Source organism: Bubalus kerabau, chromosome 16 (assembly GCF_029407905.1).
Source record: "Bubalus kerabau isolate K-KA32 ecotype Philippines breed swamp buffalo chromosome 16, PCC_UOA_SB_1v2, whole genome shotgun sequence".
In the NCBI taxonomy this organism is placed as follows: Eukaryota; Metazoa; Chordata; class Mammalia; order Artiodactyla; family Bovidae; genus Bubalus; species Bubalus kerabau.
Window position 1 is genome coordinate 65,929,437 of NC_073639.1, and position 22,167 is coordinate 65,951,603.

Below are 22,167 nucleotides of genomic sequence, written 5' to 3' on the forward strand. Positions count from 1 at the left end.
AAAAAAATAACTGGCAATAAACACAACACGAGTAATTGTACATAAATTTATGTATTTTTCTGTATTTTTTTTCCTCAAAATTAAAACAGGGGATCTTCCTTGACTAACTAGCATGGGTGCATAACAAAAAGTTTAGATCACCTGCAGAAAACTAGAACAATAAACAAGTCATACACACACATATACACATATCTCAGTGTCTATTATATCGTATACACAAAAAAACATTTATCATACACATAAAAAAATGAGTACATAACCAAAAATGAATACAGAAAGAAATGAATCTGACTTTGTAGTAAGTTCATTAACTACACAGAAAATTAATTTCTGTAGCTTTTGAAAACAGTACTAACAGTACACCCTTATTGGGATATATTCTAAGAACAAAAAAAGACTCCAGGGAAATCATGAACTTTACTTAATTAGAAATGTTTGTAATTAGAAATGATAGTGGTATAGTCATTTTGAAGCTATTTTCCTATTATAGGATTGGGCAAATGAGGTCATACACTGATGCAGCTATAAAACAGGGTTCTCTCTATAAGTGAATGGAAATGCAAATATGGAATGAGAAGAGGTGAAGAAGCTGGTGTTGAATTCGAACTATCAAACTTGGTTTGATATATATTCATGTATTTATTGATACTGATATATTTAAAATTTGCTTTCAAATATATATTTACTCCCCAGCTCTGTCTACTACAAGGGCCTAGAAGCAGTAACACTCCAGGAGTACAAACACCAAAATATAAGACAAACAGATATTCTGTGCTTTCTGATGTGACATAATGGGATGGCTTCAAAAGCCACGATTGAAATGACGCGAGAAATCTGAACAGGGACTGTACATTAGATAATATTGAATCAATGTTAAAATTTCTCATATATAATATTAATGATATTGTAATTATACAGGATGTCCTTGTTTGTAGGACATGCACACTCAACTAACAATATTGAGAGGTTAAAAATAAGCATCCTGACATTTGCAACTTATTTTCAAAAGGTTTGGTAGAAGGAGTATACAAACACATGCTCCTAAAAAGAAAGAGCAAACACAGTGAAATGTTATAATAACAGGTAAAGAGAATGTGGGTGTTCACTGTATTCATTTTTTGACTTTCCAATAGACCTGAAATTGCTCAGAATAAAAAGCTGAGGGAAAATAAATTAAAAAAAAAAAACCTCACCAGTTCTGTAGTCCTGGCTCTGCTGCCTACTAGGTACAAGACCGGCTTTCTAACTTGACCTTTGAGCTTCAGCTTACTTACCTCAAAGCTGGAGATAGTGGTATTTATTCTTAGGACTTAGGACTTAATAAAGTGGCATTTATTCTTAGGTTATTGGAGAGATGAAATAAACTGAAATACGGTGAGTGTTTAGCAAGATGGCCTGGAATGTGTCGAGTCCTCAGTAATGTCTGCTATCATCCTCCTCTTCCTCGTCATGGTTACTATTATATAATCTCCACCCAAACTCTTGTAAGTCAAATGTCACTCAACTGTAGGTTAGAGGTCTATGCTAGGACAAGGCCCGAAAACTCATGAAGGCTTCTGCCCACTCCTGGTAGCAAAACAGAAGTAAAAGCTAGCAATGACAGTGGCTCCTAGAGAAACCAATACCCATCGAAAAGGGGCTTCTCAAGTCCCAAAAGGGCCCCAGATAAATCCTCAGAGCACATTTTCCTTACTTTTTTATTTAAAAATAATAACAACAAAAGAAAATTCATAGAGCAGTTCGGATCTGGCTCCTGGAACGAGCTAGAGCAAGGAGAATATAAGAGTATATAAGTATATAAGAGAAACTCAATTTCAAGAAAAAACTCTCCCATGTGGGCTCAAAGAGACATGCAACAGGGTGCGTTGGCCATACTGTTCGAAACAATTTTAAACATAGTAAAGATAACTTAGTGTCCAACAATAGGGGATGGGATAAATTGTGGTATATTCACACCATTCAAGTATTATACAGCCATTAAAATTGATAATTAGATCTATATGTCCCAGCACAGAATTTAAAAAAAAAAATTTTTTTTCAAGGAAGTCGCAGAATACATACGTTATAAAGCCAGGGATATGAATTCTAAAAACACACAAACCAACTTCATATCATTCACACATAGGACAAATGCAGTACGAGTATAAAAACATGTTCAGGAAGGAGATATGCCAGCCTCTTGATGGTGGTTTCCTCTGAGGAAGGAGCGAGGGGAATGGGACTGGACAGGGGAACAAACGGCACCACAACTTCCTCAGTGATGCTTTATTTCTTGAAAAAGAAAAGTGATATCAAGAAACTCTTTCTTTCTCTTTTTACTTGAAGTATAGCTGATTCACAGTGCTGTGTTAGTTTCAGGTGTACAGCAAAGCGATTCAGTTATGTACACACTTTTTTTTCAGATTCTTTTCCCTTATAGAACATTACAAGATACTGAATACAGTTCCCTGGGCTATACAGCAGGTCTTTGATACCTACTTTATATATAATATAGTGCGTATCTGTTAATCCCAGACCCCCACCACCACCATTTCCCCCTTTGGTAACCTTAAGTTTGTTTTCTATCTCTGTGAATCTATTTGAAGAAATACTTCAAGAGTATTTTTTTTTTCCCATTCAGTAATCACCAGAAGAGAAAGGGAACCAGATTCAGGATGAGTGGAACCAGAACTGTGCCTTGTTTGGGATTACACTGGGATTGAATCAGGCTCAATTTAAGAACTTCTTATGTTCTGCTCCAACTCATCCTTATGTGGTCCCTCAAGAGAGAAGAAAAGCCCACCTTTCAGGCCCCTTCTGCTGACTCCCTAATCTGCTCACTCTCAGGAGGCTATGTCCTGAAACCCCACAAGCAGGCCTGAATCCCCCCTAATCTGGGGACCAGGGCACTGGCAAAGCCTCACTCACAGGGCTGCAGACAGGTCTTCAGACTCTAAGTGAGGGTAGCAGGTTGTCCAAATGTGGTCTTAACATTTCCCACCTGGCAGGCACTCTCAGGATGTGCTCTTGTTCTTCCAGCTTACCTAACGGAAAGTGTGAAGTCTCCAGGGTTGCTTTTACTGGGCCTCGCCAAGAAACTGCCGTCAACTCCTCTTGTCAACAGTAGGTTTTCTGCCTCCACGCCAGTGATATTTGGGTGAAACCATCTTGAGAGAGAGAGAAAAAGAGCAATGAAAAACAAAGCACTGCTTTCCACACCATTGCAGCTAAAATGCCTATGAGAAGAGTAGCAGATAAAAATATCAACACAACCTTTCCCCGACTCTCTTTGATCACCGCCTCCTTCTTGTCTTCCCTACGGTAGGGACCTGGGGTCCCACTGGCACAGTAGGTGGGGCTGGGGGCATGGTTAACAGGACCGGGGCTGAAATGGATGCTATTTATTCAGGGTGGTTGGGGACGGCCTCAGCCATAAGGGAATATCTGATCAGATCTGGAAGAAGCAAGGCAGTAACATGCAGCCATATAAGACAGGAGCACAGCAGGCAAAGGGAGGAACAAGAAAAGGGCACGGGGCAGACTGTTTTTGACCTGTTCAGCTTGGGACAGAACAGACAAGGGTCAGAGGGGAAGGAGATGAGGCCAGTGAGGTAATGAAAAGCCAGATGAGGGAGGGCCTTGGAGGACACTGTAAAAACTTCAGCTTTTATTTTTTTATGAAATGGGAAAGGACTACAGGGTTTTTAGGCAGAAGAGCAACATGATCAACCTTACTTTTTTTTTTTAACTTATTTATTTGGCGTGCAGGGTCTTAGTTGCAGCATGAGGAATCTTCAACATTCATTGTGACATGCAGGCTCTTTAGTTGTGGCACACAGAATTTTTAGTTGCAGCATGTGGGATCTACTTCCCTGACCAGGGATTGAACCCAGGCCCCCTGCATTGGGAGCAGAGTCTTGGCCACTGGACCACCAGGGAAGTCCCTGACTTATATTTTAAAATCATCCCTCAAGCTATCATGCAAGGACAGAAGCACACAGATCAGTTAAATAAGCTACTGTGATAATCCACACAGGAGATGATGATACCAAGGAGCAAGGTGGCAGAAGGAGCAGTGATAAACGGTCCAGCTGGGAACACTCTAAAGGTAGCCAACAGGATTTCCTTATTAACAAATGAAATGGGAAAAAAGAAAAGAGTAAGAAAGACGCCTGGGTTTCAGGTCTGGGTAAGTAGCAGGTTGGAGGTACTGTGTACAAAACAGGGGAAAAGGGTGGGGAGAGGAAACTCAGGTGTTGGATTTGGCATATGCTAAATATGAGATGCTTAGTCATCTGAGAGTGCATATATATTATGCACTAAGGTTGGTTATTGACAATCGTAATAATAAATATAAGACTGTTCTGACAAGGAATAATCAGAAAAGGCAAGAATTCAGACATAGCCTACCAACATTCCTGTTATTTACATTAACTGAAATTTATTTTCTTTTTAATTTTTCCTATTGTATCTTCCCAGCATTTAGGGGTAAGTCTAAACATCACTCTGATTGTCCCAGAGAAAAATCACAGGGCTCAGGTGAAAAAAATACATATATATTAGTTGGCTTTTTACTCCCTCTGAGAGCCTGTCAAAAGATCAAGATAGAATTTTACCCCAGGAAAACAACCTCAAGTTATATATACCTTTCATCCCCACATCCCATACTTTCCCACCTGAGTCCCCAGAGCCCTAGGGAATCAAAAAGCAGTAACAGAGGGTTTCCAATTACTTAAAACTTTTCAAAAAGTACAGTGAAAATTTTACATTAACATTCAATTTGTCTACCTATATAAGCCAGTTAGAATGTCAAATCTCTTTTGCTTTTGGCTACAAAACAACGTATTACTTGATGTGGTAGTCTGAAGCTGAGTGGGGGAACACACATATAACTGAGAAAAAAAACAAACAAACACATGCAATAGAACAGAACTAATATTTAAAACTAAATTGAGGGCCTTCCATGGTGGCCTAGTGGTAAAGAATCCTCCTGCCAATGCAGGAGACATGGGTTTGATCCCTGATCTAGGAAAATCCCACATGCTGCAGAGCAGCTAGGCCCATGTATCACAACTACTGAGCCTGAGCTCTAAAGCCACAGCTACTGAGCCCACATGTCACAACTACTGAAGTCCATGTATGATAGAGAGCATGCTCTGTAACAAGAGAAGCCATCACAATGAGAAGTCCAGGAACCGCAACTGGAGAATAGCCCCAGCCCACTGCAACTAGAGAAAAGCCTGCAAAGCAACAAAGACCTGGCACAGCCAAAAATAAATAACTAAATAAATACATTAAATTTTTAAAAAATAAATTGAGACAATAAACAAGATGTGAATATATACACTGAAAAGTTTCACCAGGTACTTAGGAAAACTAGCCCAGAACAATCACTCTGACACTTGTTCTAATGAAATTATTACACTTTAAAGACAAATGGGAAAAAAAGTCTTCAATGCCTGCAGGAAAATCAAATAACTTGCTACAGGAAACAAATGAGACCAGCACCCAACTTTTCAAAGTCAACATATACAGCAAGTTGACAAATGAACAAGAATTTTTTTAAAACTCAATGAAAGAAAAGTGTAAACCAAGAATTTTATATCCAGCCAAGTTATCCTTCAACCATCGAAGCTATAGAAAAAAACAAGTTTCAACATACAAGAACTAAGGGAATGCTACACATATCAGTCTTTCCTGATGAATCTCCTAGAGGATAAACTTCATCTAAGCAAATGGTAACAAGCAACACTGACAAAATAACTGACTGTGGGCATTTAATGATCTGTAAGTGTGCATGGACAATGAAACAAACATGGGAATGAGAGTAGAGGACTGATGCACAGTAGTTACACATTGTCACACAGGAGAAATACTACAACCAGAAAATGGGAAAGGGAAAACAATAAAAACCTCATTGTTGGGGAACTAGGATCCCACATGAGCCCTCTTGATCTCCACAGCTAAAGAGTCTGTGTGTTGCCAGGAAAGATTCCCCAGTGCCACAACTAAAACCCAACACTGCCAAAATAAAAACCTCATTGCTGTATAGTGAAAGTGAAAGTCACTCAGTCATGTCCAACTCTTTTGTGACCCCAGGGACTGTAGCCTTCCAGGCTCCTCTGTCCATGGAATTCTCCAGGCAAGAATACTGGACTGAGTAACCTATTCCTTCTCCTGCAGACGTTCCCAATCCAGGAATCAAACCAGAGTCTCCTGCATTGCAGGCAGATTCTTTACCAGCTGAGCTACCAGGGAAGCCCCATTGCTATACAGGTAATAGGCAACAGATGGGTATTCAAAGATAATGAAAAAATCTGATAAGCCTGATAATGAAAGTTAAATAACCAAACAGAGGGGTATAAGTACTAGAATTAAGAAAAAAGACACAAACCTTCCAAAAAACTATTTTCAACAAAAAAGTTTTAAATACACATCTTAGAAAAAAATTATACACACACACACACGCACACACATGTTGAGACAAACAATGCAAGGAAACACTATATATACACCAGACCTGTGAAAAACCTGGGGGTTAGAGGCACTGAACCTTACACAGTTGAAAATCCATATTTAACTTTATAGACAGCCCTCCATATCCACTGTTCTGCTTCCAACCACATGATTTCAACCAGCTGCAGATTGTGTTGTACTGTAGCACATACTTACTGAGGAAAATCTGTGTTTATGTAGACCTGTGCAATTCGAACTTGTGTTGTTCAAGGGTCAACTGCAAGTATAAAATATTATGATAGAATTGATACCAAACCTATCAATCATAACAATAAATGTAGATGAAGTTCTATCTATTTATGTACAATCACCTTTATGGAGCAAAAACTATAGGAGATGCAAGGAAACACACTAATAATAGGAGATTTTTTAATAGTCCACATCCAATACAAAATAAAATAGACTAAGAAAATAGGTATGAGAAAATATAAACAATATAAACAATATGGTAGATATATTGTGCATATGTTGGATTCCACATCTTGATAATAGTCACATATTCTTCCCTAGTGACCAGAGAATTTTTATAAAAACTGATCAGATATATTAGGTCACAAAGAACAGAAAACAGTAACTCCTATAAAGTAGAAGTATTACAACTTAATACCATTGTATCATGATTGGTCAACAGAAAATAATAGAATTCTGTATCACCAAAACTCCCATTTAACAGAAAAACCTGTGATCACTTTTTAAAATCCAGATGCACATCAGAATTATCTTAGACTTTTTTGAAAAATACAAATGCCCAGGTATAGCTTTTTTTCTCCAGATGTGTTTCTAATGAGCAGCCATGTTTCAAAGCAACTGGACTATACGATTATCTTTTACTTTTATCTAGTTTGTTTCACTTTATCTATTTCATAGTCAGTGTTCCCATTTTATTTAGTCTATGTTTCCATTTTGAATGTATAGCCATATATGTATTATACACATATTACATGTCTATATAAAAGAGTTTTGCCAAGAAAATGTACTGGTCATAGCAAACACCCTCTTCCAACAACACAAGAGAAGACTCTACACATGGACATCACCAGATGGTCAACACGAAAATCAGATTGATTATATTCTTTGCAGCCAAAGATGGAGAAGCTCTATACAGTCAACAAAAACAAGACCAGGAGCGGACTGTGGCTCAGACCATGAACTCCTTATTGCCAAATTCAGACTTAAATTGAAGAGTGTAGGGAAAACCACTAGACCATTCAGGTATGACCTAAATCAAATCCCTTATGATTATACAGTGAAAGCGAGAAACAGATTTAAGGGCCTAGATCTGATAGATAGAGTGCCTGATGAACTATGGAATGAGGTTCGTGACATTGTACAGGAGACAGGGATCAAGACCATCCCCATGGAAAAGAAATGCAAAAAAAGCAAAATGGCTGTCTGGGGAGGCCTTAAAAGTAGCTATGAAAAGAAGAGAAGTGAAAATGAAAGATATAAGCATGTGAATGCAGAGTTCCAAAGAATAGCAAGAAGAGATAAGAAAGCCTTCCTCAGAGATCAATGCAAAGAAATAGAGGAAAACAACAGATGGGAAAGACTAGAGATCTTTTCAAGAAAATTAGAGATACCAAGGGGACATTTCATGCAAAGATGGGCTCGATAAAGGATAGAAATGGTATGTACCTAACAGAAGCAGAAGATATTAAGAAGAGGTGGCAAGAATACACAGAAGAACTGTACAAAAAAGATCTTCACGACCCAGATAATCACGATGGTGTGATCACTCACCTAGAGCCAGGCATCCTGGAATGTGAAGTCAAGTGGGCCTTAGAAAGCGTCAGTACGAACAAAGCTAGTGGAGGTGATGGAATTCCAGTTGAGCTATTCCAAATCCTGAAAGATGATGTTGTGAAAGTGGTGCACTCAATATGCCGGCAAATTTGGAAAACTCAGCGGTGGCCACAGGACTGGAAAAGGTCAGTTTTCATTCCAATCCCAAAGAAAGGCAATGCCAAAGAATGCCCAAACTACCGCACAATTGCACTCATCTCATATGCTAGTAAAGTAATGCTCAAAATTCTCCAAGCCAGGCTTCAGCAATATGTGAACTGTGAACTTCTGGATGTTCAAGCTGGTTTTAGAAAAGGCAGAGGAACCAGAGATCAAATTACCAACATCCGCTGGATCATGGAAAAAGCAAGAGAGTTCCAGAAAAACATCTATTTCTGCTTTATTGACTATGACAAAGCCTTTGACCGTGTGGACCACAATAAACTGTGAAAAATTCTGAAAGAGATGGGAATACCAGACCACCTGACCTGCCTCTTGAAAAATCTGTATGCAGGTCAGGAAGCAAATTAGAACTGGACATGGAACAACAGACTGTTCCAAATAGGAAAAGGACAGACTGTTGTTCCAAATAGGTTCCAAATAGGAAAAGGAGTATGTCAAGGCTGTATATTATCACCCTGCTTATTTAACTTCTATGCAGAGTACATCATGAGAAACGCTGGACTGGAAGAAACACAAGCTGGAATCAAGATTGCCGGGAGAAATATCAATAACCTCAGATATGCAGATGACACCACCCTTTTGGCAGAAAGTGAAGAGGAACTAAAAAGCTTCTTGATGAAAGTGAAAGTGGAGAGTGAAAAGGCTGGCTTAAAGCTCAACATTCAGAAAACGAAGATCATGGCATCCGGTCCCATCACTTCATGGCAAATAGATGGGGAAACAGTGTCAGACTTTATTTTTTTGATACCAAAATCACTGCAGATGGTGACTGCAGCCATGAAATTAAAAGACGCTTACTCTTTGGAAGGAAAGTTATGACGAACCTAGATAGCATATTCAAAAGCAGAGACATTACTTTGCCAACACGACTGAGCGACTGAACTGAACTGATATACATGTATAATATATGTATTTTAGAAAACTTATAAATTTTTGCCTAGCTAAAAAATTTATGACATTTTGATTCTGTTTGATGTAGCATGAATAGAATGCTAGATGTCTAATAAAAAAATAAATATGCAACAAACAACAAAAGTTAACTGTATAGCACAGGGAACTATAGTCAGTATCTTATAAAAACCTATAATGGAAAAGAATCTGAAAAATAATACATATGTCAGATCAGATCAGTCGCTCAGTCATGTCCGACTCTTTGCGACCCCATGAATCGCAGCACGCCAGGCCTCCCTGTCCATCACCAACTCCCGGAGTTCACTCAGACTCATGTCCATCCAGTCAGTGATGCCATCCAGCCATCTCATCCTCTGTCGTCCCCTTCTCCTCTTGCCCCAAATCCCTCCCAGCATCAGTCTTTACCAATGAGCCAACTCTTTGCATGAGGTGGACAAAGTACTGGAGTTTCAGCTTTAGCATCATTCCTTCCAAAGAAATCCCAGGGCTGATCTCCTTCAGAATGGACTGGTTGGATCTCCTTGCAGTCCAAGGGACTCTCAAGAGTCTTCTCCAACACCACAGTTCAAAAGCATCAATTCTTCGACGCTCAGCCTTCTTCACAGTCCAACTCTCACATCCATACGTGACCACAGGAAAAAGCATAGCCTTGACTAGACGAACCTTTGTTGGCAAAGTAATGTCTCTGCTTTTGAATATGCTATCTAGGTTCGTCATAACTTTCTTTCCAAGGAGGAAGCGTCTTTTAATTTCATGGCTGCAATCACCATCTGCAGTGATTTTGGAGCCCAGAAAAATAAAGTCTGACACTGTTTCCACTGTTTCCCCATCTATTTCCCATGAAGTGATGGGACCGGATGCCATGATCTTCGTTTTCCGCATGTTGAGCTTTAAGCCAACTTTTTCACTCTCCTCTTTCACCTTCATCAAGAGGCTTTTGAGTTCCTCTTCACTTTCTGCCATAAGGGTGATGTCATCTGCATATCTGAGGTTATTGATATTTCTCCTGGCAATCTTGATTCCAGCTTGTGTTTCTTCCAGTCCAGCGTTTCTCATGATGTACTCTGCATAGAAGTTAAATAAGCAGGGTGATAATATACAGCCTTGACGTACTCCTTTTCCTGTTTGGAACCAGTCTGTTGTTCCATGTCCAGTTCTAACTGTTGCTTCCTGACCTGCATACAGAGTTCTCAAGAGGCAGGTCAGGTGGTCTGGTATTCTCATCTCTTTCAGAATTTTCCACAGTTTATTGTGGTCCACACGGTCAAAGGCTTTGTCATAGCCAATAAAGCAGACATAGATGTTTTTCTGGAACTCTGTTGCTTTTTCCATGATCAAGCGGATGTTGGCAATTTGATCTCTGGTTCCTTTGCCTTTTCTAAAATCAGCTTGAACATCAGGAAGTTCACAGTTCACATATTGCTGAAGCCTGGTTTGGAGAATTTTGAGCATTACTTTACTAGCGTGTGAGATGAGTGCAATTGTGCAGTAGTTTGAGCATTCTTTGGCATTTCCTTTCTTTGGGATTGGAATCAAAACTGACCTTTTCCAGTCCTGTGGCCACTGCTGAGTTTTCCAAATTTGCTGGCATATTGAGTGCACCACTTTCAAAGCATCATCTTTCAGGATTTGGAATAGCTCAACTGGAATTCCATCACCTCCACTAGCTTTGTTCGTACTGACGCTTTCTAAGGCCCACTTGACTTCACATTCCAGGATGCCTGGCTCTAGGTGAGTGATCACACCATCGTGATTATCTGGGTCGTGAAGATCTTTTTTGTACAGTTCTTCTGTGTATTCTTGCCACCTCTTCTTAATATCTTCTGCTTCTGTTAGGTACATACCATTTCTATCCTTTATCGAGCCTATCTTTGCATGAAATGTTCCTTTGGTATCTCTGATTTTCTTGAAGAGATCTCTAGTCTTTCCCATCTGTTGTTTTCCTCTATTTCTTTGCAATGATCTCTGAAGAAGGCTTTCTTATCTCTCCTTGCTGTTCTTTGGAACTCTGCATTCACATGCTTATATCTTTCCTTTTCTCCTTTGCTTTTCGCTTCTCTTCTTTTCACAGCTATTTGTAAGGCCTCCCCAGACAGCCATTTTGCTTTTTTGCATTTCTTTTCCATGGGGATGGTCTTGATCCCTGTCTCCTGAACAATGTCAGGAACCTCATTCCATAGCTCATCAGGCACTCTATCTATCAGACCTAGGCCCTTAAATCTATTTCTCACTTCCACTGTATAATCATAAGGGATTTGATTTAGGTCATACCTGAATGGTCTAGTGGTTTTCCCTACACTCTTCAATTTAAGTCTGAATTTGGCAATAAGGAGTTCATGGTCTGAGCCACAGTCCGCTCCTGGTCTTGTTTTTGCTGACTGTATAGAATATGTATGTATGTATACATAAATGAATCACCTGCTGTGCACCTAAAGCACTGTAAGTCAACTATACTTCAATAATATATATATTGTAAGAGAAAAAAGTATTACCAAATACACGATCATAAGGCAATAAAACCGAATTCTACTAACAAAAGCAAAAAACTGAAAGGCCCTTCCATTAAACAACTGTTAGGTAAAGGGGGAAATATAAGCTCAAATTACACAATTTTTAAAAAATAATGGCCACAAAAACACTATGTATCAATATTTATAGCATACAGCTAATGGAGTGATCAGTGGAAAATTCACTACAGAAACACTAACAATAATAAAAAATAAAAAATAAAAATAAAGTCCCACCCCTGCCAAACAAAGGCCAAAGTATACCACAAGGAAGGAAATATATTTTATAAAGATAAAAGCAAAAATCAAAGAAAAAAAGGTAGCAGATGGAATTAATAAAAATCCTGCTTCTTAAAATTAGCAAAATAGACAAACCACTAGTTAACTTATTCAGGAGTACAAAAACAAGAAAAAAAAATCACAAATACACAAAATAAGAAATGACAAGGGGGAAATAACCATAACCACTCAAACAGAAGAAGAAGAATTTTTTAAGAAACTACTTTGCAAACTGGTGTGCAAATAAATTAGAAAATCCAGATAAAGTGAATAATTTTCTAAGGAAATACAGACTGCCAAAACTGGTCCATTCGAGAGAAAATGCTGGCAAACCAATTTCTATATAAAAACAGAGCAATTTTAAAACTACCCCACAGAAAAGCACCAAGCTTTTATTTGTTTGGTTTCAAAATGGAATCTATCAAACTTTCAAAGACCATACCATTCCATGCTCTATAAATTATTCCAGAGAAGCAAAAGGAAAAGAAAATGCACCACTTCCTTTCATGAAGCAAATATAACACTGATATCTATACCAGAAAAAGACAGCTACTTCAGTGATATGGACGGCAGATACCTTGTTCCTGATTCAAAGAAGATTCTAATTATTTTTAAATTATAACGATAGTTATATCACAGTATTTTAAAAATCCTTAAACCTACAATTCTCAGGTTACTCAAGTGAACTGACGCATACTTCAAGCTCAGCGGTTGCTTCACGTACACTGGTCACCCAGCCTGGCCCCACCACCTACGGGAGATCTGTTCCCTTATCGTCACCGCTGTTACCTCCTCTCTGTTTTTCAAAAACAGGTTCTTAGAAGAATTTCTCAGGTTTGCCCCCAACCTCACCATGGGGAGGGCTGCCTCAAAAGCACTGTTTACTGCTTCTAGCAAGATCTTTTTATTTGGTTATCCTGTTTTTCATTCCTGTTTCATCTTTCCTTATCTCAGCCAGCTACTTTAGGCGGCTCTAGTTGTGTATAGTTGATGCCCTCTAGGATCCTGCTGAGCACACACACTTAAAACTTTCTAAAACCTTTTAAAATTTATCTATTAAAACAGCACAGATGGGCATGAAATTTCAGAGAAAAAGCCCAAGGTTCCATCGACTCCCAGCTGTATTCGTCAAAAGTAAGTACAGTTAGCAAGTTTCCTGTAACACTGAGAAACGTCTCACGCATATACACACACACACACCAGATCAGCTCAGTCGTGTCCAACTCTTTGTGACCCCATGAATCGCAGCACGCCACACACACACACTTACCTACATGTGCACAGGTGCATACTCCATGCTAGGCTATGTGAAACACACACACAAATGGAAGCCTGATCTACACCCGATTTCTCACTTACTACAACACAAAGATCTTTCTATATGATCTTTCTATTCTTTTTAATGGCTATACATTATTCCATTATAAGAATGTCCTATTCATAATTTAATCCCTATTAAAGGACATTTATATTATTCCTAGATTTTTGTTAATACAAATAATGCAGCATATCATACCCTTTATAATTATCTTTATACAAGCTTACAAGTATGTTTGTAAATTAAAATTTTAGAAACAAAACTGTTTTGACAAGAGTGTTTTTTTAACTCTGATAAATCTGCCAAACTGCACTCAAAAGAAGGTAACAGTTTCAACTCCCATGAAATGAGTGTGAAAGTCCCTGTTTTCTCCCAGTTTTGCCAATACTACATATATTACCAAACTTTTTCATCTGAGTCATGGAAAATGGTACCATTCTACTTTGCATTTCTGTGTGAGACTGAGCAATTTTTCAAGTTTTCAGACCATTTTTTTTTTCCCTTTTCTGTGAGTTGTCAGCTTGCCATTGTTCATTTTCTATTGGATTTTTTTTCTTACTCATTTAAAGGAGCTCTTGATAGAACCAGAAAAATGATCCTTTATTATATGTGTGACAACATTTGTCTTAGCATTTTTCCTTTTTTACTCACTTGTGGTTAATTTTTTTGCCCCCAAAGAAATTCATCTTGGCATGATTAAATTTATCAGCTTGTTCCTTTATGGTTTCTGGGTTTCTTGCTATGTTTAGAAAAACTTGACTCACAGCAAGTTGTTGTGAGCTTGAAGTAAATTAATAACACATAAAATGCTTAGCACAGAAAAAACTCTAAGGACTTTCCCCTTAGGAACTAGGAATTTTGTTTTAGGTCAGAATAAAATACTTACAATAAAGGCACAGATTTTAACAGGACCCTTCACAATAGGTACTAAAAAGACAGGGTGACTGGAAGAAGAAAGTAAATAAGACAGAGATGAGAATTTACATCAGGAAAAGAGTATGAAGACAGAGAAGGCATAATTATATTTTTCCCACTAATATTTTTTAATTGGTAGAAAATTGCTTTATAATATTGTGCTTTTTTCCTGAGGTACAATAACACAAATCAAGTCATGAAAAGCATTAGTCACTCAGTCACATCCAACTCTTCGCACCTCATGGACTGTAGCCCGCCAGGCTCCTCTGTCCATGAGATTTCCGAGGCAAGAATACTGGAGTGGGTTGCCGTTTCCTTCTCCAGGGGATATTCCTGACCCAGGGATCGAACCCGGGTCTCCTGCATTGCAGGTGGATTCTATACCGTCTGAGTCGCCAGGGAAGCCATAATTTTATATATATATATATATATATATATATATATATATATATATATCCCCTCCCTTTTGAGTCTCTCTCCCCTACAAATATTTCAGATTTAAATAAAAAGTTGCAAATTATAAAACAGAAAAGACTTCTCCATACTCATATTATTACATAAATTTTTTTCTCCTCAATTATGAACTAGCTCTGACAGCAAGGAAAAAAATAATTTACTGGCTATTATTTATTATGGCTGGTTAAAACTGCGGCCACAGGGCTTCCCTGGTGGTCCAGTGGTTAAGAATCCGCCTTGCAATGTAGGGGACATGGGTTTGATCTCTGATCCAGGAAGGTCCCACATGCCATGGAGGCAACCAAGCCCATGCATCCTAGGGCCCGTGCTCCGAAATAAGAGAAGCCACCACAATGAGAAGCCCACGTACCGCATCTGGAGAGTGGCCCCCCTCTCCACCACTAGAGAAAGCCCACACGCAGCAACAAAGACCCAGCAGCCAAAAATAAAAATAAATAATAAATACATTATTTTTTAAAAACTGTGGCCACATTTACTGACTGTTTTCCATGGGGCCAGCATACAATGTAGACTCCAAAAATCAAATTTTTAGCCTTTACACTGTTATTTATTTCTAAAAATTTCTAGAGCAGGACTCTAAGCCTAGATGGTCTTCATTCATAACCATGCGTTCCCACCTTTGTGTATTTTAAAAACACAACATTTACGTAGAGTATCCTGCTGAGGCTTAGAGACATTATAAAAGTGACTGCTGAAGGTGAGCTAGGTAACCACCACGGACACCCATCAGGCAGACTGGCACAGGGGAAAAAGCACGTGGTCTCTTTACCCTTTTATTAAACAAACTATTACTGCTTCATTGCCAAGTTCTAATTATGCCTATCATGTTATTAAGAGGGAACAGAGGAGAGTAATGTTTACGGGGAAAACTCAGTAACCAGCATTTAGCACAAAGGCTAGACAGAGTACGGGCTTAACAAACATTGGTTATCGCTGTTGTTATCATTATTATTATTGGTGGAAGATATGCAGATAGATTCTTCTCTTGCATAATTATGTTAGTTTCACATGGCCCATTTTGACATATGAATCATTTATGTTACACTGTCTTTGCAAAAACTGAACTTCAGGGCTCAGGGGCTGTCCCCACGTTATTTCGAATGGTGTATAATTAGAAATTGAAAGTTCTACAACATAATCCACCCACTTGAGTTTTGATATATTGTAAACTCTCCTTCCTGAGCTATGCTTTTCAAAAAGTTCTTTGTATTTACCAGAAACTTTTTCCCAATTGCATGTTTAATATTTGTAGTTCAACGACTAGCAGTTTTGTGATTCGCAAAATGCTCACCTCTAACACACAGCAGTTAAGAGTTCATTCAATCCCTGAGATCTTAGTGAGGGAGGGTAAAGGATATGCGTGTGCTAAGTCGCTTCAGTTGTGTCTGACTCTGTGCGACCCTGTGGACTAGCCCACCAGGCTCCTCTGTCCATGGGGATTCTCCAGGCAATACTGGAGTGGGTCGCCATGTCTTTCTCCAGGGGATCTTCCCAACCCAGGGACTGAACCTATGTCCCTTGCATCTCTTGCGCTGGTAGGCGGGTTCTTTACCACTGAGCCACGAGGGAAGCCAAAGAATCGTGAAGTTAATAGGTTTAATATTAGATTATAGAGCCGGCCTCAAAGATGACAGAAACACTTGTAATGGTAGGTACTGAGGCCACACATCTCTAAATCCTGCCCCCATCTTCTGCTTCATGTGAATTCAAACAGCAGAGGTTAGTCTCCCCAAATCATGTAAATTTATCTATGTTACCTCAAGGGAGGGGAAAAGGGCATTTGGGTTTATCAACAAGGTAGGTCCATAAAAGATGAGAAGAAACAGATAAATGTCAGTCTGCCTAACATCTACCATAGGCACTTGGTGAAGGACAGATGCCTGAGTTAATTTTGGGGAATGAAGAAAAACCAGGGAGGAGAAAAGCCAGAGAGGAAGGGCACAGGGGAAAAAATCACATGCAGAAGAGGGGAAGAGAGTTCTCTTCTGTATTTTTTTTTTCAGTGCCCTGCCACAAGGCATGCTGGATCTTAGTTCCCTGACCAGGGATCAAACCGGTGCCCCCTGCAGTGGAAGTACAGAGTCTTAACCACTGGGCCAGCAGGGAATATGAGCATGCGCCTCTTGTATGCTGTAACTCGCACAAACCTGCAGGTGCTTGACAACCCCTTCTAATCGGTCATCCTCTGGCACTGCCTATTTTGTAAAAAAAATTTTTTTTTACTTTTATATTGGGTATAGCCAATTAACAATGTTGTGATAGTTTCAGGTGGACAGCAAAGGGACTAAATACATATACATGCATCCATTCTGCCCCCAACTCCCCTCCCGTCTAGGCTGCCACATAACACTGTGCAGGGTTCCCTGTGCTGTGCAGTAGGTCCTTGTTGGTTATTCACTTTAAATATAACGGTGTGTACATGTCGATCTCAAACACCCTCGCTATCCCTTTCCCCATCCTTCCCCCTGTTAAGTTCGTTCTCTTAGTCTGTGGCACTATTACTTATTAAGACTCTCAGGTCATAACACGGCCCAGGTGGGTACCACCCATCTCGCAGAAAGAGCTGAAAACACATACACACTCACACAACCCCAATGCTTGTGGAAAAAAGAGCCTCCAATCAATGTGTGAAACAAATCAGCCCTGTGCTGAGTGGGCCTGAAGAAAGGAAAGACAGAATCCCCCACCTCCAGGAGAGTTTACTAACCCAAACTACTTGCCGGGAAATCATACCAAAAATGTAAATCTCTCATTACTGAGCACAGATTCTACAAAGCCCTAGCTCACTGAGACCAGGCTCTTCTTTATGTCAAGTGAGTTTAAAAAAGAAAATGCTGATGAACCAAAAAGAAAATACAATGATGCTGATTATTTTATCCATGCGTCCCCTTCCCCCCAGAGATGTGGGGAAACAGTCAAGCAGGCTGTTAATTTCAGGAACTTATTCTCAAGGCTGCTATGCTAAGAAGGGAGTTTAAACTAGGGATCCAAAGTCTAATTTCAGTTTCTTGCCTAAATATAAAGTGATACTGGGTATGGCTTTCTTACCCGCTGCTCTACAAAAATGATTATCTTTGTCCTTGGGGAGAAAGCTTAAAGTGGTACTTTCTGCAGATTACAAGAATATTCCTCTTTTCCAATTAAAGGCTAATTTTCAATGGGGAAAAGGATGAGTCATGAGGGAGGGGTAGTCGATAGGGAAAAGGATTCTAGGTAACAGAGGCTAGAAAAAAAGTTAAGGCAGTTTTTTAATGGTAGTATAGAGCTATGGCTTAATTGATCGTTATCTTTTCACAGAGTTTCATTGGTCAGCATCTCTGCTCTGATGACAAGGCATTGGAAACTGCCTCCAAAAACCTTTCCACAAATGGCTTCTATCCTGTTCGAAGTCTCTCTCTTGTTTGTCTGCTCTCCTAGGGTCTACTCGAACCTCTTACAACCCTCCCTTCAGAGCAGCTAGAGGGATATTTTTAACTAGATCATCTCATGCCACTCCCCGATCACATCCTTCTATGGGTCTGAGCTGCTCTTAAAATACAATCCAAACTCTTCTCTGTGGTCCACGTGATGCTGAGGACCTTAATAATCCCTGCGTGGTCTAGTCCCCACCTACAGCCCCAGTGTCAGCTCCACCACGTGCTGCTGTCTGTCCTTCAAGCATGCTGAGAACTCCCCACCTCAGCACTTTCACACTCACTGTTTCCTTAAAACCTGGACACTCAGCGCCTAGTACAGTGCCCCCTATACGTAGTAATCCCCTGATAACTAAGTTAAATCCCACATTCGTGAATGAATAAGTCAAGGTTCCATTACAGTGGGTCAGTGGAATGACAAAGGCTTGGATCTATAGTCTACTGTTTTTAAAATAAACATATTGCATGTGGGTATAGGTATGTGTATATAAACAGACATACACAGTGTGTGTGAATGTGCACATCAGTGCACAAGTATGTGTGTACTCTAAACAGTACGCTCTATACTGACAAATTTCAGTTTCAGTTTGGTACTACTTTCATCAAACTCATTCGATGTTGGCCTACAAGTCTGTCTCCCTCTAAAGTCAATGCTACTTGAAAACATGAACTGTGTCTTTCATATTTCAGCACTGCTAAGAGTTTGCTAAATGCACATCACCCTCCAAAACTCAGTAGTGAACTGGGCTGCAATTTTAGGGAGCCTGAATCCACTTCGGGGGTGGGGGGGGGGGCGGTTCTCAAACCCTTGGCTGCAGTCCACAGCTGCCACAGAACCTACCAAACATCAGTATTTGTCTTCCCCTTCCTTAAAAAGGGCAGCATTGGAGGGCAAGTGCTATCTGTGTTTCCCAAAGGGAAAAAGGAATAAGCACAGTGTCTTCTATTGTTCTGCTGCTGCCTAACAAAGTACACCAAGGCCCACTAGTAACAATTACAAACAAGGGTTGGCTCTGCTTTTCCAGTTCTCGTGTGACTCTCTAACAGTCACCACATTGACCACGTGCAAGAGGAGTAAGTAATCTCAGCAGTGGGCCTTGCATTTGAGCAGCTCTGGACAAAAACCCGAGTTCTGGATAGGACGTTAGCAAAGACAACAAGTTTCAACTGGAAAGACACAGAGCTGTTATTTTTCAGTAAGGCAAGTTTACTGACTCCCACAGGAGATAAACAAACATGGCCACCAGGGAGAGCCTGGGACAAAATGTACTTGACCTGCAACAGATAAACCAAAAGCCTAGAGTTAGAGAACAAGCTAAATTTTCTGCCCCTCTCAGTACAAGTCATCAGTCTCTCCCAGAGGAAAAAAAGCAAATGCCAAAGATGTACCAGATGCTGAAAGATATAACCTGTTTGGTCAGCCAGGAGAGTCAGAGTAGAGCAGCCAAGCAATCTCAAAATCTAAACACAGAAACGGAACTGCCATTACTCTATTACCTGGGTGTGTTGTTTAGTGGCTAAGCCATGTCTGACTCTGCAACCCCATGGACTGCCAGGCTCCTCTGTCCATAGGATTTCCCAGGCAAGCATACTGCAGTGGGTTACCATTTCCTTCTCCAGGGGATCTTCCCAACCCAGGGATCCAATCTCCTACATTGGCAGGCAGATACTTTACTGCCTAGCCACCAGGGAAGCCCACGGCAGAGGGGTGTGGGGGGGTGGGGCTTGTCATTTAATTGCACATCCTTTCCCTACCTGTGATGCTGAGAGGCATCAGCATACTGAATATGACATTTTAATTACTGAACACATAGAGACTCTAAACCCATGAACCAAAAAAGATTAGTTTGATAATTAAGCTACACAAAATTCAGAATATTAGTCACTGAGGAGTCAGCTCCTATGATCACCTCCTCAGAGACTTTTCCTAAACCCATTATCAAAACTAACCACATTCTCCACATTTGCTTTTTTCAGCCTCCCAGAAGTTATTACTACCTGAAATAGTCTTATTTATTCATGGGTTTGTTCACGTTCTCTCTCAGTCATGAGAACAGCAATCTTTGCCTACTTTATTGCCTCATCCTGCCTGGTTCAGTAACTACTTGGTGAATGTATTAATTTTGAGGTTAAACGTCATTTGAAAAAGAGCAGTTTGAAGACTGAAGACAATATCCGATTTCAAGACTTGTTATAAAGCTACAATGATCAAGATCGTGCAGTACTGACATAAAGACAAATAGATCAATAGAACAGAAGAGAGTCCAGAAATAGACCCATGAACAAATGGACAACTGATCTTCAAAAAAGGTGTGAGTTCAGTAAAGATGGACAGTCTTTCCAACAAGCGGCGCTAGAACAACTGAACACTCATATGCAAAGAAGAGAAGATATATCCACGGCCCATACCAACATACAAAAGTTAACTCAAGTGGATCACAAACCTAAAACTATAAAACTTGGAGAAAACACTTGAGACTTAGATTAAGCAAAGATTTCTTAAGAATAACACCAAAAGCATGATCCACTTTTTTTAACTGATAAATTCGACTTCATCAAAATTAAAACCCTCTGCTTAAGACACTGTTTAAAAAAATGAAAAGACAAGCTACAGACTAAAAGAAAATGCTTGCAATTCCGATCAAAGACTTGTATCCAGAATAAAAAAGCTCTCAAATTTCAATAAGAAAACAAAGAAGTAAATTTTATTTTTTACACATAAATTTTAAAAGGGAAAATATTTAATCAATAGATGTGCCACCAAAGAAGAGATACAGATGGCAAACAAACACATGAAAAAATGATCAACATTATTAGTCACCAGGGAAAATACAAATTAAAATTACAATAAATAAATATCAAATCAGTATGCTGTACACCTGAAACTAATATAATGTTACATGTCAATTATACCTCTATTAAAATAAGTAAATTAAATTTAAAAGTACTGATATAGGAAAAAACTACAATGACACACCTTTACATGAATGAAATTTAAAAACTGACCACACCAAGTGTTGGCCAAGATGCGGAGAAACTGAATTCTTAATACACTGCCAGTGGGAACATTTTGAAAAAGTTTGGTAGTTTCTGAAAAAATTAAATATACATCTGCTCAAACAGGGGCTCTGTATCAACCTAGAGGGGTGGGATGGGGAGGGAGATGGAGGAGAGGTTCAAAAGGGAGGGGACATATGTATACCCATGGCTGATTCACGTTGAGGTTTGACAGAAAACAACAAAATTCTGTAAAGCAATTATCCTTCAATTAAAAAATAAATAACTTTTTAAAGTAAAAAAAAAATTATAAACTATACTCCAATAAAATTTTTTAAAATTATATCTCCTAAATATATATATACACATCTGCTATGTGATCCAGCCATACCACTGATAAGGATTTTTCAAAGAAGAATGAAAGTATACATCCATATAAACACATGAACACGGACATTCAGAGCAGTTTTATTTGTGATGCCAAACTCTGAAACAACCCAAATGTCCACCAACAACTGGATGGAAAAATGAATGGTGGTAAAGCCATACAGTAGAATATCACTGATCAATAAAAAGGAACTATTTGTCATACACAACAACATAGACGAACCTCGATATAATTTTGCTGAGCATAAGAAGCCACACACAAAAGTCCACTTGTATAAAATCCTGGGAAATGCAAACTAACGTATAGTGACAGAAAGCAGAAAAGTGTCTGCCTGGCAACAAGGAAGGGATTATAAAGGGTTCCAGGAGCCATCACAGGGGTGATGGATATATTCATTATCTTGATTGTGTTGCTGGTTTCTTGAGTGTATACATGTGTGGAAACTTATCAAATTGTATGCTTAAATATATGCAATTTGTGGCATGTCACTTACACCTCAAT

The 22,167-nt window shown here is 39.3% G+C and overlaps 1 protein-coding gene across 3 annotated transcripts in view; it reads right to left on the minus strand.

Annotated features, from left to right (window-relative positions):
* The window catches only part of PTPN11 (protein tyrosine phosphatase non-receptor type 11), a 70,788-nt gene that overhangs the window by 46,300 nt on the left and 2,321 nt on the right, over positions 1-22,167 (minus strand). For 2 of the 3 annotated variants that reach the window (XM_055550577.1, XM_055550575.1), the window contains exons 1-2: positions 5,893-6,031; positions 3,024-3,146 (exon numbers count right to left, since the gene is read on the minus strand). In XM_055550577.1, coding sequence (XP_055406552.1) covers positions 3,024-3,146; positions 5,893-5,921 — 152 coding nt within the window. In that variant the 5' untranslated portion in view covers positions 5,922-6,031. Of the gene's footprint in view, positions 1-3,023; positions 3,147-5,892; positions 6,032-22,167 lie in introns of those variants that run through there. The other variant, XM_055550576.1, reaches the window with a different exon arrangement.